This window comes from Enoplosus armatus, chromosome 19, assembly GCF_043641665.1.
Source record: "Enoplosus armatus isolate fEnoArm2 chromosome 19, fEnoArm2.hap1, whole genome shotgun sequence".
NCBI classification, from domain to species: Eukaryota; Metazoa; Chordata; class Actinopteri; order Centrarchiformes; family Enoplosidae; genus Enoplosus; species Enoplosus armatus.
The window spans coordinates 4,755,934-4,773,039 of NC_092198.1; the positions used below are offsets into that span (position 1 = coordinate 4,755,934).

The window sequence follows — 17,106 nt, forward strand, 5'->3', positions numbered from 1 at the left end:
GCGGCAAGAGAACGCAAATAAGTGGCAGGAATATAAAGACGGTGCAAGTATTTTGAATCTCACGTTCCTGTCAATAATATGTACAATACAGTAAACCACACTCCTGTATCTTGTACACCAAGCAGGATACAGGAGTGTGGTTTGACAATTACTTTCACGTATTATTTCACCCAAACACACACAAAGCTACAGTATCTTACTCTTTGCAGCTGCTGGCGGCTGAGGCTGGAAGCCACCCGTTGGAAAGCCGATAGTGCTCATCCTCTGAACTAGGTTGGCCACGTTCCCTGCACTCTTCTCTCTTCTTGGAGGCTGAGAGGTCTCCTCTTTTGGCTCATTCTTCGTTTCCTTGACTTCTTTTGGGGATTCCTTCTTCAATTCCTAAAAAAACATCAGACACACAGCAATAAGAGGGAAGCATTTGCTCCACTCTGCCTTTAAGGCCGCATACTTTTAGTGTCACTAACATTAATTATCACTCCAACAACAAGATGTCGCATTTGTGGTTTCCATTCATAATTCCATTTTATGACATGTTTCATGATTTACATAACAGAATTCTACATAAAAATGTAATTTATTCTGAAATAATTATTTAGAAATGTTTAATCGATAAAGTGGATTTTGTATTTATAAAATTAAAATGTCTGTAGACTGTTTTGTTATTGTTTCCTCAATGATGCATTGACTTGCACCACATCTACCGGAATTTAAACAGCTGCAAATGAGGGACAGCAGGGACAGTGGGACACAATAGGTCCGTGAGGCAAAGGTAAAAGGAGAGGAGGCCCCGCCCTGCAGAGAGAGTTATCACTAGAGGAGCAGACATACGCACAAGACCAAGTCATCTTCTCAGAGAGCACAACTGTGACAGGTCTGTTGGATGAGGCCTTAAAAGAATAATCATCAATAATCATTTTCATTCAGAATATAATTTGAAACATTTGTCTTCAGCTGGTGAATTTATTCATCCACATAATTTGTCTGGTAGAAGACGAAAGTTACAGGCTTTCTTAATGTTCTGTTTGCAGCAGTGGTGTGACTCATTTCCTTACCACTGGCCATAAACCTACTTTTCTAACCCCATCCTTAAACCCCAAATCAACCCATTTAAAAAAAAAAAAAGGAGCTATATGTAAGAATTGGCCACCTGTTGAAGTCATACTCCAGCAGATCACCAGAAAGTTGGGGTGTCCACCCCTAACATAAGGAACAAGGAAATGCACCACCACTCTAGAATTATCCCTCACTGAATATAATCCTAAAGCTAACTTACTACAGCAAGTTTTTCTCCTTTAAGTGATCCGGTAAGTTACAGCCAGCGTTACATCTTTCAGTGTTCTCCTGAAATGATTTTGTTTTGCCATCACCTCTTGAGGTATAAGAGACAGGACGGGACGGGGCTAGCTGGTTAGCATGCTAACTTCTATTTCTCTGCAACACAATACATAGACATCTTTGACATGACGTCAAAACAGTTATTTTTTCCACATTCTGTTGATAATTTTAGTTCATTGTTGAATGTTTTATACTAAAATTCTTACATATAGCTCCTTTAAAAAGGAGGTGAGGATATGTATACTGTGCCAGTAGATTGCAACTGGACGTCCAGATATCCCTTTGTTCCCCTGAGGACTGCAGCCAAAACATAGTGTGGTCATCCAGACCACTTCTGGATGTGGTCAGGAAAACAATATGCATCTCCATTCTGCATACAGGACCAATGTGCACATAAATGCATATCAGACACGAGGTAAGCAGCTGAGATGGAAACAATGCCGTCTAAAAGGGATTATCAAGACATTGGTTGGATGGGAAGGGGACGCATGAAACAAGGTGCATCAGTTTCACATAACATAAGGGGAAGTGAAATGTGTGACAAGCTGCATTCTGGTGAGCTAAAGAGACACAAAGTAAACCATAACTATGGCAACCTGCATCAGTACTCAATGCAGCATTGTACTAGTTACAGCCCACTCATGCTAAATCTAGCTATGGCTAATGATTCCAATCACGTCACAAGTCAGGCTGTAAAAACAGCCACCACATTCTCCCAGCCCGGGGAACTCCCTGACAACAGCACAAGTCTGCATCGCACCTTCAATAAATAGCATGCACTGGGTAAGAGCTGGAGAACGCATTGGACAAATCACCAGTCAGTCACATGGCTAAACACACAAAGGCAGACAACCACAGTCACGCTTGCATTTATGGGTAACTCAAAAGTCTTAATGTGTTTTACATACATGCATTCTTCTTTGCCCTATCTAAAGCACTTTGTTTGAAAGGTGCTACACAAATAAACTCGCCTTGCCTTGAAACAAACTCACATGAAGTGTCTCTTCTGAGAATGGGGTTGCAGACGCTGTTCGGAGCCAGGTTCAGCTTGCAATGACCCTGCATTTTGCCCTCTGCATTGGCACCCCAGCTTCGATGATGGCCTCATTCAAATCAATGAGAGGGCTACATTTTGTCCTGCAGAGCTAAAGTCGGTCAGAAGCATTAATTTAAGCATACTGACGCCTTAACCACCACATGACGTTTTGGTAGGAATAGGAGATTCCTCCTCTATTATCAACTGCAGGATATTTAGGTTCTTGAAGTTGAATATTAAGCACATCCTACAGTTCTCAGACGTCTCGCTTCTGTCTGTAGAAAAGGTGAGCCTTTGCTTTCAAGAGTTACTAGACCCAGAAACCAGCCCACCAAGTCAATATCCTACTCAAATTTCAAAACAAACGTGCTGTGTGAAGAAATTATGATGATTATTGCGCCATCACACCAACAAAGAGAGATTGGACTGGTGCTCAGCGGTTTACAGTTTCCATAAAAAATGTCACACTGGGAGCTCAGAGCAGGAGCAATTAAGTGCGTGCAACAATCACCCAGTTCATCATCCACTTCCTGGTTTACTCAGATTGAGTGTGTGTGTGTGGCCTTGCATCACTCATGTTGTGTGGACATAAATCTGTTTACACAGTCACATTGTGGGGACACAACCCCATAACGTAAATCATTAAATTTCAGGGTGAAAACTTGGTTTAAGATTAGGGCAAGTATCCAGGAAATTAATGTAAGTCAATGTAATGTCCTCTGAAGTGATGGAAACAAGACTGGGTGAGTTTCTATACCAGACAGATAAGAGGAAAAGCAACAGAATAAGAGCAAGAAAAACAGTGAGACACAATCTGCCAAAGACTAATTAAAGATTCAGACCTTCAGCAGAGAGCTGACAGAAGAAATGATAACTGAACACTCAAGACTTACTTTCATGCCACTCAAGTATCTGTGTATAGTGCATTGACACTGCTGACGAGTGTGAAGGGGTCTATGCTAAGAGCTTAAAAAGCGTTTTACACTCACTGTTTTCACACATCTGGGGTGTTAATCAGAATGCGCATACATAAAATATGGGCATCATCTCTTTTTCCATCATACTCAGCTAACAAAGGACCTTTCTCAGCATGTTTTTGTGCATTTGTCCATTACATTTGACAGGTCTCATGGTTGAAGTAGTGAACAACACAACACAATTAATTTCTCAGAAACACTATGCTCTTTACTGAAGAGGTGAGGTTATAGCTGTGAGTCTTTAGAGATAGAGTAGAGAGTAGAAGTACTAAAACACTCAATAGATATGTATTCTGTTATCATGTGGACTTAAGTACTTGGACTGGAAGGTCTCCATGGGGACACAAGTATCAACTTGGCAGTTTTACGGTTTTATAATCACCATGAGTGGATCTAGCAGAGGCAGAGTAGAGATGGTCCCTATAATGATTTCATCTTGTGAAAATCAACTCCTATCACCAACAGGGGAAGTCAATAACAAGGAGGAGAGGGCACTGCGTTATTGGAAAGGCCGCCTTAATTAGACTTGGATATTGAACCTCAATACTTATTTGGTTGCCTGGGTCCAGATCTTTGAATCAGCCCACTCCACCGAGTTGACTGATTCTGGTCTGGCATCATGACATGGAACAGTGGTCTGAAAAGCGATCGATCCAATAAGCGCAGCAGGGGGGACTAACGCCTTTGTCAAGCTCTGCACCGGAACCAAGGAGGAATAATAACAATGGCGACTGCTATAGACAAGTTAGACGCTGCTATCGAGGCTGTTCTAAATGGATTAAAAGTACAGATTACTTTGAAATCCGGAAGGCATGTCTTCTCAATATCGCTCGACATAAAAAAAATTTTTACGCCGCTCCATTCCACTTTTAAAACCCCTGCAAAACCAGTATGTTGGCATGGCTACATATCAGTGTCGACTTAAAATTACTTCAGGCGGATACGTCGGTTAGGGAATATCGAATCCCCTTAGCCCCATGGAAATCCGTCAGAGTGGAGACTGAAGATGGAAATGGAGTGAAATGAGTTGTCTGATATCTGTCTGATATCAGGCAACTTATTTGGTAGAGCTGGACCGATAAATTGACAGGGCTTGAATGTGTGTGTTCACTGGCCGAGTGCCAGGGGGGTGCGTGGAATGTGGTCACGCTATTGTTGGTTTGGACGGAAAGGCTTGGTGGTGGTGGTGGTGGTGGTGGTTCACACCAGGGGACGGCGTGATGTTGATCACCGACTTTACACGTTGACATTTTAACGCACTTCATTTTGTAGACGAAAGGTGTTCCTCAACTTTATAGGTCTATCATATAACATTAACATCATCGTATAACATTTTAAAACACATAAAACTACTGGAAACAGAAATCACCAATTGTATTCCTCCAATCAGTCATGTACACAGACACATCAAATCTTACACACCCAGAAATACTAGAACCAACATAAGCAATGGAAAATGGAGACCTGAAAATATACTCTCATAGCAGTTTATGAACACAGACCCTAAATTCTCTCAAACTCCCATACACACTCTTGAAGACAATCTTCCATTGATTACATTCATTTTAAATATGCTTTAAAGATACATTTATGTCAGTTAATCCTAACTAACCAAGATGAAGCACTCTTAAATTCCTTACCACCACCTCCCCAGACATGTTTCATGTGTCCAGATCTTTCAGCTACAACTCCAATTAAAGGAAGCAGGAAGAAGTCAACATCTCAGACGACGGTAAAGTCATCAGGAGCAAAGTTCAACAGCCAGCAGGCTCCTTAGAGGATTAACTATCCAAGCTCAGTGACTGGGCCAGGCTGCTTAGCAGATTACCTATCTCACTACGTAAGATTATAGAACGGAGAAAAAACAGGAGAGAGAGAAGACAGAAGGCAAGAGAGAAGAGAAGCCGACCGCACTGTAGTGACTCATTTCATAGTACATTAGCTGCGTAAATATCTTACACAGAAAAGGCAGTAGACAGTAGAGCACTAACAAGAGACGGCTATGACTCAACTCTACCAAAACCATTTAAAATGGAATTTTCACAGCACTTTAAATGAATAGGATGTTGACCAGTTCATTTTTAGCACCCGATGTTAATTTAGTGTTAGAGCCCAGTCACACCACCATGTTACAGTATGTCAGCTACATTTCACTCAGAATTCAACTGATTTGAAGCTTTTTTTGAGGGTTCAGATTTTTTTTTTTTAAATCTTTGTTTGCCAGACAGTTGAGCAAAAATAATAAAAGATCTGCACCATCCCCAAGTCATTGTTTTGCACATTTAAAATTACAGGTTAGCCCATGGACTGTCAGTACCAGAAGCTTCAACTAAATAGAGCACAGATGCACTTTAATACTCAGTTTCAGCACAATTAGAGCAGACACAAATTCATCTGCTACTGCTGTTTGTGTTTCCTGACAAGATCAGGCTGTTATCTGGAGACAGCTGGCTAGCGAACGTTAGCTACCCAGCATTTATTGACAGACTGAACAAAGTAGAATCTGAGCACTGTCACTGTCCGTCGACTCCCAGGGTTTCACCTCTCATTACCAGAGATAATATCTCATCAAATGAATCATGAAAATAATCAGTTGTTGTGACTCAAGGTGGGGTTATACGGGTTATTTCCAATTCCCTCTGTTTAATAGTATATTTGATTATGTTTTAGAATGAAGCCTCCTTGTTTGCTGATTTGCTCCAGTTTTGCTGTGTTAAAGTTACTGCAGGATGCTGTTAATACCAAAAATGCAGGTTTTTATATACATCATTTTAATCATTTCCAGAAAAAGTGATCAAATATCCACAACATCTATGTAAATCAGCCATAGCACCCTTATATTGATTTAATAGCTTGTTGCATTGGTTTTAGGAGTGATAACTCAAAACAAATAGCACTTATTATTTGGTATCTGACATTCATTCAGGTTTTTTGAGCATGAACCACTTCATTATTTCAACAAGGAACAGGACTTTTGGGAGTGGCCTCGTCACTTTTGTAGAAATAAAATAATAAATAATAAAAGAAAAGGTACAAAGCCCTACCTACATACACAAATCTTTGTTGTCTCGACAGTGATTCATCATTTCAAACGTACCGAACCGTGACCCCAAAACATAGGTACACACTGAATCGTGAATTTTGTGTACCGTTACACCCCTAGTAGTGCCTAAAAGAGAATGCCTTGTCGTATTTTAATTTGTTAACATCCTCTCACCTTAACAAAGTTGTCGGGGAAGAGGCCCCTTTTCCCGTTGAGGTCTCCCTCCATCCAGCCATCCTCCTCTATATACCGCACGTTCTTGATGATGTCGCCAGGTCGCAGGGTCAGCTCGTCATCATGGAGCGCGTCATACTCATACTCCACCAGAACCTCTACTCAAGACAGGATGAGGGAGGAAATAGAAAGGAAAAGGAAGGGGGAAGAATGGTGTAAGACAGAGAAGAAGCCAATACAAGGGGGGAAGAGGTAACAGGGGGTGAGAGAGAGCACCAAAGAAAAGAGAAAAACAAGGAAGAGTAAAGAAAAGGAAAAGACAGTTGCAAGAAGAGCATAAGGGTAAGAGCGATAAGATGAGGAGGTTTAGGGAAAGAAAGGGTTTGAAGGGGGAGAAACAAGACAGAAATCAACAAAATATCAAAGTGACATTTTAAAATAACAGCAGCAAATACATATTTTTCTAGAATCTATTCCACAGCTAGAAAACACAACGGTGGTTAATGCTATTGACAACAATAACCTTTGTATTTCTGGCAGGAAGAGCAGTTTGTATGGAAAACTGAAGAGTAATTCAAAAGTTACAATGGCCTGCACTAGTCACAATAATCACACAGAAAGAAAAGCGAAAAAGATTCTGAACATCTGGACTGGACTCTGCAGTGATTGGATATTTGAGCTTCTGGTTAAATGTCCAAACCGGTCCTCCATCTTTTCAACAACCAGGTACTCCAGCCTCAGGATGATGACACTCAGATCACCACGACCATCACAGAGGACATTCTAAACTACTTAAATGAGAAGTGTGATGACCAGACCACAGTTGAGCTGCTTGACATGGCTTCTCTTGTTGACCCTCGGTCCAAAACCACATACGTTAAAGAGGAGGGGGTGGACTACATAAAGGCAAGAGCTACTGCAGAACTGGAGAGCCTGGAGGCTGAACAGGCAGCCCCCCCTTCAGCTGCAGCTGCTAGAGATGAGCCAGAGGTTCCTGCTAACAGTCATATAATGCAGCCCTACTTAGATATATTGCTATTTTACACTTACATGGTTATAATGGTCATTTGACAATGTCGAATTATTTATATTTTCGATTATGATTAAAGTGCTGTTTGGTGCTGTTTTGAGTACATGTCTGGCCACACACAATCTTTGAATGGGTAACATGCATCATGAGACCAAAGATGCCTTTACAAAATCATGAGAATAAGAATACTGATGCAACATAACAAAAAGAAAAGTCCTTCTTCGATTGTGAAACTCTGTTTGAGCTCCAAAAAATAAAAATCAGGAGGACTCGACAGCCAAAACAAATACTTCTACATAGAAAACCAAAGTCTACACTTACAGATCATGCAAATACTGATGTATACAATGTGTGTAATCTTCCGACAGAGTAAGATACATTTCTGATCACAAAGCAAACAACCGTGAGTTAAAGAAAGAGGCGAAGGAGATCGACACGCTGCCTGACTGCTTCCAGTGCAGCAGGTTGAGCAGCCTCTAAAAATAAACGGGCTGCAGAGGACTAACTGGTAGTGAGGTATTTTACTACGTGGTGTGGCCCTTTAACCAATGACTCAGAGCAGAGTGACTCCGCTGGTATGGCTGGCTTCACACCAAGCACAGCCAAAACCAAAACATGAAGGCTACACTGCAAACTTTGTCTCTCTCCAACACACACATGTAAACCCTCCAAACCCCACAACACACACACACACACACACACACACACAGAATCACACACCTGGGCAGAGTCATTCAGTCATGTTTATGTGTGTGTGGCTCTACTCTTCCCCTGACATCACCAACCTTGGCCCCAACACTACAGCAATCTGGGCCAACCTCCAATAAGAGGAGTAGCAGTTCAAGGGGAGGGAGAAAGTGGAGTGGAGTGCCTAAACTAGCTGCCTGCTCCACCGTCTTAGTGCTGACTGATTAAAACAAACAGAGTTGTCTGCAGTAAGGGGTACGGGTCAAACATGCCAAATAAATCGTCATAGCAAGGGCTGCTAATGCCATATCAAATCACAATATCACAATAGGTTGATAGAGCAGATACCAATACCACTGCTTTACGCAAGATTTGATTGGCTGTATCAAAATATGGTCTCCATCTACGTGAAAGGCGCCACCATGAAACCAAAATGAAATATAGATTTCTGTCTTCTGATTATAATATCATTTGGACTTCAAATGATGTGACTATAAGGTTAGAAACAGGGGTAACCATCTTGAACATATGCGTAAAAAGGTTTTCCTGTTCTTCCCACTCTAGACACATGACATGAATGCAGAAGAAAACAACCTGCAATCCAACACAAGTGTAACAAGTGGAAACCAGTTTTTTTTTTTAAGATAGAACTCCAAAATATTTACACATCCCTCTTCACATTTCTAAAGCGTACAGCTTGCTGTACTCCATAACATTTGGCACTGTGCATTCTAGTAAATTCCAGTAAGATCTCCCTCCCCTGCCTGTCTCTCCAGATGATCTCAGAGCAGTTTGAACAGTCTGATGATGACTTGCCAACTAGTCTTTTAGCAGTTGACTAAACAGGTCTGTTGATTTTGCAGCTGCGAAATGGAACTGTGCAGCAGGCTGCTCAAAATATGACTCTGACATACTGACTTACCAAAAGAAAATCTCAAAAGCTTGTTTTATTTTAGACAGAACGTCTCCACCGGCTCTGTCAGCTCCATTAGCTCGTAGCATGCTACTGCAGGACCCCAGCACTCACTTAGCACCAGAAACCCCAAAATACTACTGCCTCTTAATCATAAGGAGTCCCACTTCTGCCCACCATGGTCAAAAGCACCATCTAGTATAGGTATGGCGCTGGACAGGATCAGTTCAGCTCCAGTTTGGTGGAGACCAGGCAGATGTTATGGATCAGGCAGTGCAACCACTATCAGCTTAATTTACTGCCTGACGAGGCGAGTAAAACTCCTGAGTCCAGCTGCCAGTCCAGTGGGTTCTAGCTACCTTGAACTCCCTTTCCCCATCAACTGTAGATAAGACTATATTTAAACTTATAAACTAGTCCGCTCTAAGTCCACTATAACTAACAGTCTAGACACATGAAGCACAGAAAAAAAAAGACACAACACAAGCTGAGCAATACACTAATAAACAATTCAGCCACGGCCCCAGACAGTAATTTGGGACTATGTGTCCATGTAACCACAGGAAGAGATATGGTCTGCTGTAGTAAACAAGAGGCAACACTGACGGGCAGAATCATACTCTGTTGAGATAATGCAACACACAGGGCAGTCCTCATCTTCCAGATGTGGGGCAGAGGGACTTTCTGCAACCACACAGATTACAGCGCCTCAGCAACCACACAAACATACCCTGCCTGAGGAACACAGGTCTGCCAAATCAGTATCACACTACTTAAACATTTTGTTATGGAGTTTTTTGTCTTTTATTTTGGAGTTGTCTTTAAGATGCCAGATAATGTAGTGTTACTGTGGTCTTCAGAGGAGGAAAAGTAACACAAATGTATATATTTTAAGCATTTCTTTTACCTTTCCCATACATTTTAAGTCCAACCCAAGTTACAAAAGACATTTCTTTTGTCAAAATCATTTATCATCATTTACATTGTAGGGAAGAAAAATTACATTGTTGGAGTGGACATAAAAAAACACCCATTTTCCTTCCAATCCTCTGTATGAGCACATCTGCAGCCCTTACTGAAAACATGCTCCCTCAGCTATGAATACATTCGTAGAAGTAATTGCTTCAAAGACCGGCAACATACAAAATTTTATGAAGCATCTGAATATGCGCAGCATTCATTTGAGAGCAGGGAGTTTGACTGCAAATGACAGCCGGCACTATGGCAGCTAACATTAGTTACCTATGATGATTGCACCCAATAACACTTCCATAGCTAGTTGGTGCAGTGATTTAAACAGAGACCCATGTAATGTGTCCTGTGGATGACATTGCATGGCATGTTGCACAAGGATAACTATGGACGAATGGTCATCTGATTCATGTGTTGTGCTCTCTGGTGACGCTGACATTTGTGCGGTGGCAAAGTTGAACTGAACAGACTTTCACTGACAGTGAAAGCAGAGGTGTTTGGGTTGATCGCAGTCTGCAATCTTTGGGGAAAAAAGTAACATCAATGTACTGCTTTTGTCCAAAGCTGTGCTAAATGTCATTGAAAAGCTAACGTTTTGTAGATTTTAACCTTTATTTTAATGGCATTTGATGACTATAATTTCAACATGCACAGGATCTCCTGAGCAGCTTTCTTGGTTTCTTGGTCTATATTGGAAAACCTTTGTTTAGGGGACAGACCTGACTCAGTGATGTCTCTTTGGAGATTTTTGGTAACTGAGCAGTGGGGGTAGGGATGTGTGGTGATAATGGCTATGATTGCCGGTTGCCTCCTTTTTATTTGTACGAGGACGAGCGATGACCTCTGATAGTCACTTCTCTAGCAGTCAGGCATTTTTCTCACAAACTCTGGCTGCCGCAGCTACTGAATGAGTGCAGTGAATGATGGGTGGTGGCCTGTGAAATACCAGCATTGGGGCAGTGGACAAAGTCTTCTTGGTTTGTTCCTCAGAGGAAATGCCTTTCTAAATACATTAAACGCAGCCAAAAAGCAGTCAGCATACAGGTGGTGTGTGTTTGTGTGTGTGTGTGTGTGTGTGTGTGTGTGTGTGGTGTGTGGCAGGAGCAAACTTCCTGCTAGTTCACTGCAGTCAGGTGGCAGCAGGGGGATTCTGACCTAAATAGTTCTATTGACTCATGAAGTGGCGCAGAGGGTAAAACGGAGACTTTTCTTGATCCGAGTGAAGAAAACTCTGCTACAAAAACAACACCAAAGTAACCTGTACTACAACTATCCAAGGTCAAATCACAAATGGGCCTTCGGGAACAGCTACATTGCCTTGCCTGTGATATTCATACTGGCTGAGCTTTTCCAGCCAAAGTAAATACATTCCATGTCTTTTTGAATGTAAGCAATTTGGTAATTTCTTGAATGAATATAAACAGCTTCCACTGCTAAAGCAGGAAGCTAACTGGCTTGCATGCATGTCTCCCTGGCTCCCTTTGTGTTAATGTATCAGTGTGGATGTGGGTCAACAGGTCCGCCAGTCATTCGTGGCCTACATGATGTCAGACTGTACTACAGTATGATGCGTATACTCATGTTACTGGTGTCACACATGCAGAGCACTCAAAAGTCAATGATGTGAAATCAATTATATAACATTTTTCTTTAATTCCAGTCCAATCTGGACACATTATCGAACAAAAACAACATCACAAGGGCCAGCAGCAGCCACAACCACGCTGCAAGAGTTGTTCTGTTGTCCTGCCATAAATGCAGAAATAGGTCAAAGAGCTATGGCCAAAAGCGCATCCACTAAATGGTGTGCTGTCAAGCAGATGATCAGAGTAGAGCAAGAGTCAAGAGGCTGTACAAGGATGAGATTAGGGTGTCCCGCAGCACCCTCTCTTCAGTGTCAGGAGTTTTCATCGACATCTTAAAATGATTTTGCATAATCTTTCTAACATTATTGAAGACTCATTCATTCAACAATTATTTGCAAAAAATATATCAAACGCACATGGCACATGACACAGTCTACGCTTCTGGACAATAATGAGTGTCAGATAACCAACGCACAGCTGTAGGTAAGATGTTTGATATATTCTGCTGAGCAGTTAAACTGTATCATAAGTACTAAAATCTTTACTTTTGTTTTTACTTTGCAGGTGGCATGATAATAGGCCAAACAGAAATTTGGAAAACTGCTATTTTTCTCGTTAACAGTGGCATGACACCTAGGCCCTTAGGGAGAGGCGGCTGAGGATTCCTGACATATTTGCAGCAGCTAAGACACATGGACGAGAAAGGGAGTGAGAAAATCAAAAGCTACAGAAGTCACTTTGGCCTGAAACATGCTCCCTGTGTCCTTGTATGCACCATTTCCTCTGCAGAAGAACAAAAAAAACTGACTTACGATGTCCTGATGACAAGTTCTTGCCCTAGATTCTACCCTGATCTGGTGTTGCAGAGTCCAATTTCTCAAAATGTATTGTTATTATACTTTTCCAACATAATACGGCTGTTCAGTACATGCTTGCCCAGAGTGGGCCTACATTGAACTTAAATCATTTTGAATTTTGAAAATGTACCGTGCATCACAGCCTTCCTTCGTCCTTTAATATTTTATATGATGTCCAATAGCATTTGTTATATTATCTGGAAATCCAAATATTCATTCAAACAGCTGGCTCTTGTTTGCTATTTTTGCGTGATCTGTGGTTTAGATGATCACAACCCTGTGCTGTTAAGGGATTTTACTAGAGTGCAATGAGGCATTTTTGACAGCTGGCACACCCAGAGCAAACAAACAAACAGATCAGAAGTGGATCAAGTCAAGCTTTATATTGAATAGTCATCCATTAAAAAAAAAAAAATACCAACCCTTTGGATCACCTCGGGACATACCCAAGGTCTTTTTTTTTTTTTTTTTTTTTTTTTTACTATAAGCAAGCTAGTGTTCCCGATCCCGAGTCATTCTTCCGGGATTGGGACAGGACGGGAGTATTTTTGTGGGAGTGGGATGGGACAGGAGTAAAAATCCACTCCAAGTGCGTATTGTCACTTCGGCATACCTCCATCGTGTTCAGTCTTGCTTTGAGTTGTGTTGTTCTCATCAGATACAATTCATCTTCCTCTCTCCTCAAAGAGTTCTCAAGAGTTATATTGAGAGAGAGAGAGACTCAACCATTGCTCACTATTGTGACCAGTATTCAAGCTGAGAATTTCAATCTTACTAGACGTACTCTTTTTAATCAACTGTATTCATTTCTATGTGTTATCTCTGTTTTCAAGTGCAGCAATCGGCACAGCACATTTTTGATCTCACTTCCTGTCTGTGTGCCTTGTCGAGGTTCAGCAGAGGGAAAGGAAAGGTTATTGTTTTCCTCTCCTCACACAATGCTTCCAGGTAAAGCGTTTGTACAATATGGGTCTTATATAAGCCAGTGACAGACAGGAGGATGTTACAGGGGAGGGGGGGAAGGAAGGAAGAGAAAGAAAGCGGGGGAAATACTCAAGGCCACGCAGGCGAGCTGACTGCCAGGCAGACTGTCTAAATCAGTGTGCTCTCTGTGCTTCTCTCAGTCACTCACACACACACAATCAGTAAAGAGGAAACTCATAACTGCATTCCTTCCCACTGATCTGAGAGGTAGCTAATACGAAGGGCAAAGTGTTACCAAGAGAAATCAAGTGAGAGGGAGAAGAGAGAGCTGTTTTATTCTAAAGGAAAGCCCGAATAATAGCTGAGCATGTGGACTTTTTACAAACTCCCTGCCACACATTACACATACCTGGAAGCTAAGTTTGGGCTACTAGACAATCAAACATGTTTTGAACAGTGTCTATCACTCAAGTTATTCAACCTGTCCTGTTTCACAAATTACATCACCAATAGTTCTATGAGCAAACAAAAGGCCTAGAGCCATGTGCAAACAATGATTATGCCTGTCAACATGTCATGGAAGTCTGAGAAGAGACGTATGTATTGCTGCGTATAGTAAAGACTAACAGATCAGACAGATATGCTGTGTGAAAAGAGTATGATCTGTGGCAAAGTAATGTTGACATCTATAGCTTGTTTTAAGAGACAATCTGGGATTCAAATGTACACAAAAGGGTAGCTTCACCAAAATTTCGAAACACAAGATTGAAAGCTGGTGTAAAAGTCTAAAAATAGCCTGACATGTCCAGTGAAATGTCTGGCCGAATTCCTGCAGTACAACTTCACATTTGAAGAAAGTGATCAAAAGGTGTGTTGTTTTCAGCTTACTACAGGTGTACAGGCCGATAATAATTATGCCTCATTAATGAGTGTTCAGTTTCAGATATTTGTGACATCCAATTGTCTTCTCTCTCACGTGAATATGTTCATGATTACATTAAGTATAATAATAAATACTCCTTTAGTGGATTAAATTAGGTTAGCTTTTATCACAAATGAATGACCTTTTAAGCACCAGATTAACCAGGCTAGGTAAACTGACCTTCATCAGTTAAGTTAAAACCAGGGTGGGAAATTAACACAAAACACATGCTGGTAAATATTGGTTGAGGCCAGTGAGGTTAATATTCAAACAGACATTCTGGCACATGTCCAGTCTTTGTTTAGGTGGCTCAATGGAATCCTACAGCAAAGTTGGCTTATAAAACTGAATAGTAACTGGTGTGTCCTGGTGGCCTAAGGGTTTAAGAAATTGTCCATGTAATCACAAAGTCTACAGTTCATGTCTAGCTGGGCGCCTTTGTTGCATGTCATTTCTGCTCTTTCTCCCCTCTTCTGACTTCCTCATCTGTGCTATCTGCTATCAAAATAAGACTGAAGATTGAGGAAGAAACAAGACTGAAGAATGGCTGCTGGCACAGAGGTGGGGAGTGGACCAGACAAAGCACCGGTATTTCCAACCACTTAATGCTACAAAACAAAAATTTGAGGATTTTAGACGATCAAGCAGTAGCAGCCTAAGTTCAGAGAAAGCAAACACAGAATGTGAGGGGCTCACACACACACACACACACACACACACACACACATTGCTTGGACATGTTCAAACACAGCTGAGATATCCTCAGCGATGAGCCACCTGAGAAGAGGCATACCAAAGAAGAGTACAATGCATTACAAACTCACATGAACATAGCACCCTATAAATGCACTAGCTTGATTCTCATATGGAGTGATTGTCAGAGAGACACATTTTTCACCTGGGTTCAAATTTTTAAAAACTCCCCAGCTTGTTGTCAAATTAGCTCCTGAACTGTTTTTATTTTTCTCTTTGAGTAGAGCGTTTCATATGTCTCCTACACCCTTAACTGTGGCGCATCACTGTAATACTAAGAATACTGTTAATACTAACTGTAAGCATCGGAGCGCATGCAAAGCAGTTTTGTTTCAAGCACTTCTCTGACTCAGAATGTCAAAACCACAAAGTCTGCAACCTAACACATCTGACGGCTGAGCTTAAAACCTGTTTTACAACATAGCAAAGTTCTTAAACATGTCCTACTGCACACAACCACACAAACCACAGACTGCACATCTAGCGAGATGCAGTAGGCAGGTTTCACGATACAGTACAGAAGGTTTGTAACATACACACACAATCAGCATGACCATAACAACAACCACTCTCTGTGATGAAGCAACATCACCTTGAGAATCAGGTTAGCGTTATACCCTGTTGCAAGGTTAAAGGACGGGGTCGTGGGTCCACATTAAAAACAGAACCTTGGTCTGTTTTGGTCCAGTGTTAAGTGGAGACAAGAAAATCCATCAGTGTGCTCCAGTCCAGTCATTTTCCCTTTGAAGTTTGCTGTCCTCGAACTGAGAAGCTCCTGATTCAGCTGTATATTGCTGGGAGATACCCGTTTCACAGCATTACATGCATTTGGGTGTGGGAACTTCGACTTAAGACTGTCACTGTCGTGGGAAGAATGTAAGACACGACACACAGTGTGCACAATAAAATGTAGTGATTCCTTCCATCAGCCCTAAAGCAAATGTCAAAAAGGGGAGGTTACTATCAGAGGAAGCTAACTTAATGTCTGGAGTTTCATGTCAATGGAGTTATTTCGACACATGCAAACATGCATAGTGTCCTAACTTTGGATTACAGAGCACAGCCAGACGAGAATAAACTTGCAATGTCAAGCTATTATAGTAGTTTCAGGACAGTAAGTGGTTTTGCAGAGGCCCTGCTGACATCAGCTTTGAGGTAACGTTAGCTCATGTTAACATTAGCTAGAAATGCAGCCAAATCCAAGGATGGAGGTGGCGTTATCCAGTTAACCAGGCAGCTAGCTGGCTAGGCTAACCAGCTAGCTAACTGGCTTGCTAACTTTAACTCCCTGCTGGCAAAAGCGGATAGCGTGATATATGTCACTGACACTTGCTTTAATGCCTTACGTGTGTTCGACTTGCTACGTGTGTTGGGTCGAAAAGAGGGAGCACTTAACATACAAACACAACACAAGCGCCACATCATGGAAAACTCACCCATTCCTGTCCTTCGCACCGCCTCGCTATCAAACGTTGGGAATCTCTTATCCAGCAGCCTCACTGCTAGCTAGCTACTAGCCAGGTATGTGTGTATAATCAACCACAAAGTGTTTTTTTTTTGTCGATTCACTGCCGGAAAAGAAATCAAGAGAGCCGTATATCCATTCGCCCTTGCCACAACAGCAGCAGCAGCAGCAGCAGCAGCCTCCCCAGTTCTCTCTTGGTGGTGCTTCAAGATTATTGTGCAGGAAGTTAACCAGGAGTCTCCACCTTTTCGGACTTGACTCCACGGGTTGCTGCCTGCCACCAAAATACAAAATAGCAGGAAACTTCGCGATGTTTCGCGCAGAACAGTCCCGCGAGAGGAATGTTTAATGGAATGTTGATCCCCCTCGTATTATTGGCCCACTCAGCAAGTACACCAACTACTGTACGTGTGCGCGCGCGTCTGTGCG

General features: G+C 41.8%; 1 protein-coding gene across 1 annotated transcript in view; it reads right to left on the minus strand.

The window, feature by feature from the left end:
* Positions 1-16,899, minus strand: part of cd2ap (CD2-associated protein) — a 47,408-nt gene extending 30,509 nt beyond the window's left edge. Inside the window, exons 1-3 of the mRNA XM_070925741.1 lie at positions 16,649-16,899; positions 6,569-6,726; positions 201-381 (exon numbers count right to left, since the gene is read on the minus strand). Of these exons, the coding sequence (XP_070781842.1) occupies positions 201-381; positions 6,569-6,726; positions 16,649-16,652 (343 nt within the window). The 5' untranslated portion in view covers positions 16,653-16,899. The remainder of the gene's footprint in view (positions 1-200; positions 382-6,568; positions 6,727-16,648) is intronic.
* Positions 16,900-17,106: the final 207 nt, after the last annotated feature.